Source organism: Ylistrum balloti, unplaced genomic scaffold (assembly GCF_031769215.1).
Source record: "Ylistrum balloti isolate Yb309-2 unplaced genomic scaffold, AGI_CSIRO_Ybal_v1 Utg370344, whole genome shotgun sequence".
Lineage (NCBI taxonomy): Eukaryota > Metazoa > Mollusca > Bivalvia > Pectinida > Pectinidae > Ylistrum > Ylistrum balloti.
Genome location: NW_026782247.1, coordinates 1,688,923 through 1,695,434, shown reverse-complemented (window position 1 = coordinate 1,695,434; position 6,512 = coordinate 1,688,923). Strand labels below are relative to the sequence as shown.

At 32.0% G+C, this 6,512-nt stretch overlaps 1 protein-coding gene across 2 annotated transcripts in view; it reads right to left on the bottom strand.

The window, feature by feature from the left end:
* Positions 1-214: 214 nt before the first annotated feature.
* LOC132553697 (E3 ubiquitin-protein ligase CHFR-like) overlaps positions 215-6,512 on the bottom strand; it is a 51,304-nt gene continuing 45,006 nt past the window's right edge. For both annotated transcript variants that reach the window (XM_060217959.1, XM_060217960.1), the window contains 2 exons: positions 2,594-2,669; positions 215-1,770 (listed from right to left, as the gene is read on the bottom strand). In XM_060217959.1, the coding sequence (XP_060073942.1) occupies positions 1,731-1,770; positions 2,594-2,669 (116 nt within the window). In that variant the 3' untranslated portion in view covers positions 215-1,730. The remainder of the gene's footprint in view (positions 1,771-2,593; positions 2,670-6,512) is intronic.

The window sequence follows — 6,512 nt, the reverse complement described above, 5'->3', positions numbered from 1 at the left end:
AATAAAGATTACTGCTTATCTATCAATGAATCAAAAACTCAACCATCAATTTTTTTCAACTTTATTCACAAAAAAATCATATTTTAATATGACAGCATCTTGTTCTTTGCTATGATCTGTATATTTTGTATCACAAAATAGAAAAAAAACTTTTTCAAAATGTTAACATGAATATTTTAACTACTTTAAAATCATTAAAACAACAAATGTCTATACAATAAATACCCTTTAAAGTGTTTCGTAATAATGAAACTAATCACAACAAAATCAATAGATCTGCAAATATATTATTGTCTACATCAACATTTTTCGGATTTAAATTCACTTCCATTTCAGATTACAGATTTACGAAACGAATGATAAATATCCAAGTGGTATGAGGTTTGTACAGCTTTCTGTTTTTATTCCTCAGCACTTGGATCGAGACTCGTTTTATAAATTCTATGAAATGACATGAATTTCAGATCCTCTAATCACGAGGTTTTTCGAACTACTTCAGAAAGCATGTTAATCTATGACGTCATGATGTAGTCTGCAATGTATATGACATCATTTAACGACGCTCAAACAATTAATATCATACGTAAACTTGTACAAAAACATCAAACAATTAATAGTGTAACAAATAACATGATCTTACCTTTATCAGAAAGAAAAGGGCTCGTGGTACTGTCACCAGCTTTTAATTCACAATCAACCTCAATATCGATAGCAATTCACCTATCCATGAAACTTAATGAGAAACAAACTGTCCACAAAAAAAAAAAAAAAAAAAGAATATAGCCAGGAACTAGTGAAACCTAAAGTATTTATGTAATTCACTTAAATTAGCCTACACAAGGAGGGATGAAATAAAGAACCTGTATAAAACTAAACATCACACACACCTAGATAGACAGATGGACCTAATGAGGTGGATACAGGTCGCCCACACACCTCGTCAGAACACTGACGTTCGTGGGTGAGACAACGGCTAGTAGTAAGAAGAGTCACGGAGACGAAAAACTTGTAACCTGGCAACTAATAACCAAATATATAATAAAGATGAATTGTTGACATAAACAGACGGTTTAGTTAACAACAATTGATATGTATACATCATATAACGTATCACAATGAAGTGCTGTGTATCACTGTCAGATTGTACAAGACACACAAATAGATAACATCTTTTAATGGAAATGTAGTTACAGTAGTACAAAATGATGAATTAAACTATATTATACAATTATTTCGTCCTTCTAGGTCTCGCCAGCGATGCTAAGGGTATCCATAATTTTCATATACTTTTACTACTTTTCAAACTCAAATACAAAATGCATCTTCATTTGTTTGTAATGATTAACATGAAATCTAATTTCAAAAGAACATAAACATTAGTTTCGTGAATGTAAAGTTCCCCGTTTTGACAGCAATGTCAATGATAAGATGATAAGGTACATGTATACACATGCACGTTTTTCTATCTTGAAAATGCGTTACTAGTAGATATAATATTCCAACAAAAAAACAAATAAAACAACTGCTTATCATTTTTTCATCATTTATCATTAACAATATTTTAATTCAGTCATGCTCAGAGAGGAATTTATGTCTCACTTTCTTTACAAAAAGATAATCCTGGCACCCTAGTTCTACATTACATCCAGAACTATTTGTCTGTATTCCTCATCAATTATCCTACTGCCAAAAGTTGTTGGTAAACACACTTGTAAGACTTATCCAAGACATCATGTCAGCCTTATTTGGTCACAGATGTGATTAAATCTCCTGAAAATAATAGTGAGATTCAGGCCATTATATTGAACAACCAAGAACAAATTATCAACTATACTGTTTAAAATTTGTTGTTCTTTTTTTTAATTTATTGTAATGGGAAGCATATTATACATGCTTACGTTCATACCGTCTTAAAAGCTTTAAAGTGCTGCTCAATACAATATATAAATTCTTTTCCAATTCATTGTAAAACTAGTATATCAGCAGCTTGTTTAGTAGATTAAGTACACTTGATAGGGACAGTAAGCACAATATAGTTTGTATGGCCTGGGTTTTACTATTTACAACTATTACAAAAATAACAAAGTTATATCTAAAGTTATGAAGTGTATATGTTACCAACGAAGATATTGTCTATATTAAGATTGAACAACATCAACTGGATATACATTTGTTAAACTCAGTCACTAGAAAACAGTTCCCAAACTTCTGATAAAAACAATAATAAACCATTAAACATTACCTGTGTTTGTCTTAGCAGTAATGTTGGAAGTATACTACTATTCGTGTAAAAGATATTCAACATAGCTTCTCTCTTATACTTTCTATACTTACGTGATTACTACTACGAGTTATCAAATATGTAATGGCTTCTCGTATCTACAGCGCATGATGGATGTTGTGGTGCCGTGTTTGACACTATCTAATGTAGCAATTATAACATGTCATTATCTATTTAAGTATTGTTACAACTAAGCGTAATTGATTGATGTTGTGGTACTATTTTCGACACAATAGAATGTAACATAAATGATATAATGTTTAATTATCAACTTAAGGTTTGTTACAACTTACTGTGTAATTATCAACTTACTGTGCATGGTTGATGTTGTGGCGCTGTGTTCGACAGTTTTTCCCCCAATGACAATCAGGCCTTGATGTCACTTCAGCTACAAAATAAAAAGAAATCATGTCCTAGAGATACGTTCAAGGTTAATTGGTTTTTTTGTGTGTCTTTTCTTTTATTATTGCAGAATGCAAACTTTGTTAGTGCTGGTAAATCTACAGTCCCACAGGTTTGTCCTAACCAAGCATATCATGATATAATTGATATGAATAAGTCCCGGAAGTAAGCCAAAATCTCCTCCACCCCCTCCTCATGTAATCATATAATTGATATGGATAAGTCCCAGAAGTTTGCCAAAATCTCCCCCACCCCCTCCTCATGTAATCATATAATTGATATGGATAAGTCCTGAAGGTTTGTCCTTATATATATATATATATATGTAAATAATGAATAATGTTTGAATCGCTCATCAGATAATAGGTATGTTTAAAACCGGCTCAGCCTCATCTGTCCATATAAACAGGTACATATCATAGATTGCAGACCAAGTGTACCGACAGAAAACAAAAGTTATCTTACCAGTGCTACAAATGGACCCATTTAATACATATTCAAATTGTCAGTTCCATACTTCTTTGACGTTGAAATAATAGGAAGTGTACTGTTATTAAATTTGAAATGAACCAAGTTGTTTTGAATTAATTAGATTTTACATGTCTGTTTAGAATCTGCAGTTACCAGTTAATTCCTCCAGTTGTAATATAATTAACACCCAACAGTAACAGCATCCCAAATATTTTTTTTATAATTTTCTTACTTATTCATGACTATCAAGTTTATAACATAGATTTAAGAACACCAGTCAAATCCTACAAGTACTCTACAGACTTCCAGATTGAACCTGCTGGCTATTACTCACACATCTAGCCAGAGCTTCCTTAAGAGTTAAAATAAAATCCGTCAAATATTGAAATAATTAATAAGATCATAAATGTCTCAGAAAAATCCTCTTTAAATGACTGAACCTTAATCCAACCTTTACAACAGTGGAGTAATGGATAGACAAATCCAACTTCACTGATTTAACAAGTAAAACGGTAGTGCTATTTACCCCTAAATATTACATGGTAGGGCAATGTTCTAACAAAGTGGTACCAAACAGATTCAACTAATGGCAAGTACCACTAACACCAACACTATTAATTATTTGCCCAACAGTTTTTAATATATTCCATAAATTAATTCTGATAAATGGTGTAATAATGCTATATATCCCAGTTAATTACACTGATAATGATCTCCACGACAACCGTTTCTAATAACAATCAACAAACTAATTTCACAAGCTGTCAATCACAGTCTACACTATCAAAATACTTATAGAGTATACATACAATCTTAATCATGTCATTATATATAATAGAGGAAGTTTAATATTCCATCATCAATAAACAATTATGGCTCTCCGAAAAATGGTTTCATAAACAAAAAGTATAATGGCAGTCCTAGCTGTAATAACAACATATCAAATCTGATGAAATAAACTTATGTTTGACAAATTACAGTGACACTTACATGAGGCTGATATTTAGTATGTAGAATAGTTCAAACATCCTGGTAAGTTCACAATGACAGCAGTACTAGCCTTAACCACTGTACTAGTGAAAAGTGCTTGACCTGGGGTCTTACAGTATACAGTATACAGTGAGAGGGGTTTACATTTAAACATTTTAACATTTGAAATATATTAACAATTTGAAAGCATACAAAATGTTGTAGTTAATTTCAAGCCTGGGGGCTAATAGCTTGGTATTGTTTCCTTGGTGTCAAATGCTGCGTTAGATCATGAGTTTTTGAGTATTTCAATGAGGCTGTTGAAATATTCACAACTGACCTTAAATATTCATTTACAACATATTTGTCAGTGTTTACATCTAAATGTGTGGCCTTGACTAACGGAATGCTGTAGCAGCAGACATGTTATAAATCTGCACAAATGTTCCCTCTGTTAAAACCCACTTTGCAAAAAAATCTGTATTTCATTACATCAGGGTTTTTGTCTGGAGTACACTGCAAATACAAGAGAGAACCTGACTTTTAAAGACTTAACCATGATAAATCAGGAATAATAGTAATAGCAATTATAAAATGATTCAAACTGTTCAGAATCTTTCAGTAGTAAAGGCAAAAGTAATTCTTCATTTCATTTTCTTAACATTCCAACAAAAAATTTACTCCATGGCACCAGTGAAATCAAGAGGAAGTTTTAATTTTTTTTTTTAAATTGATGATGGCGGCTATATCGGATTTCGAACCAACACGGAACACTGAATGTAAGGTGAATGGCACACGATGGTCATAGTAGAGGCCATAGATGACTTTTGTATTTTTCAAGACCAACCATGTACATTAGTAGCGTTTCTATTGACACTGAAATAAAGGCAATACTCATAATGTATTTTAATTATCAAAAGTAGCCTCAGAGTTTAATGCAGTCAATACAGAATTTCTCCATGTATCAAAGTGTTTTCCCGAACTTTAATCCTATATATTACTACTAGCTTTACCCTTGATGGATGAAAGTTTTATAAATCAAATTTATCGATGTATCAAAGTTTTTCCTTACACCATAAGCTATATGACAACATAGTCATTGACACCTCATGATTCGAACAAAACATATACCTGTACTGTACAGGTAATTTCGCCTGGTGGCAAAATTTCACATATTTCAACAAATAGTGCTACCTGACGATGGGATTATAATATCCCACAGTCATTGACTCTGTGTTACGAGGTTAATTGATGACTGCACACAGATAAGAATTTAATTGCTTATGCCCAAGCCATGATATTTTATCAAAGATAATGGGACGTCGTGTGATGTTCACGACCGCCATTGCGGTAATGTGATTTACTTAGGTCTAATTTATTGAATTTTGAAAACAGAGAAAATCTTATCACTTGTGTGATGATTTCTCTCATTCCCAAAGCGTCAGTTGTTTTGTGATTGATTCAGACTATCAGGACATAGGCAAACACCCGTGTAATTTCTACTGACCAAGATGTGTGATGTTAGTGCTGTCGTCTCTGGACAGAATACATTCTGTTATTAATTTGCTTGGTTTTAAATTTATTAGTGCCTATAATGTTGATGTATCAGTCTGTAAGTAATAACTGTAACACTTGAAGACCACTTTAATACTACACGTCGTTTCATTTTAAATCCACCCGTAAAATACATATACTGTGTGACATGAAGACAAATGTAAACATAAGTAAACATTACTGATTTCTCATTGATTTCTTTTTAAAGTTATTTTTTCCATGAATGAAATTGTTTTGTTTTAACAATGCATCTTTTAATTTAAACTTGTGTATTGGTATTTGTTGTGTTTGTTCTGGGAGAATTATCGTGTCATCAATTATATACAGCCATGAACATGAAAACGTCGATATAACCCACCATAAATTATTCTAAGTCTTGATGTTTCAAAGTTTTTTGGTTACATTTGAACTTCAAAACATTGAAGTTTGACTGAATATATATGTCTGGATATGTCACCTATCGTCCATTTTCCTATTTTCCTGTAATATGTCTAATTTCTCATAATCTATTTGTGGAAGATTATAAGAGGTCTTGACTCCAAGTAACACTTTACAATCCTCCATGACATTTAACCTTGAAAGTTTCCTTTGGTTAACTTCGACTTCAGGAGACTAAACAAGGACTTGAAAGCATATCATACAAGTAACAAAAAATGTTAACATAATCATAATTCAAGCCAAATATAATAAAACTAGGGCAAAATGTGAACAACAGAAATTTACACTGAGACTCTTGAAAAACTACATGAAAAACAAGACCAGGTGTTCAAGAACAGTAAGCTTCTTTTACTTCATAAACGAAATCTGCCAGGTAAGTAATGTCAGGTTCTCAAAT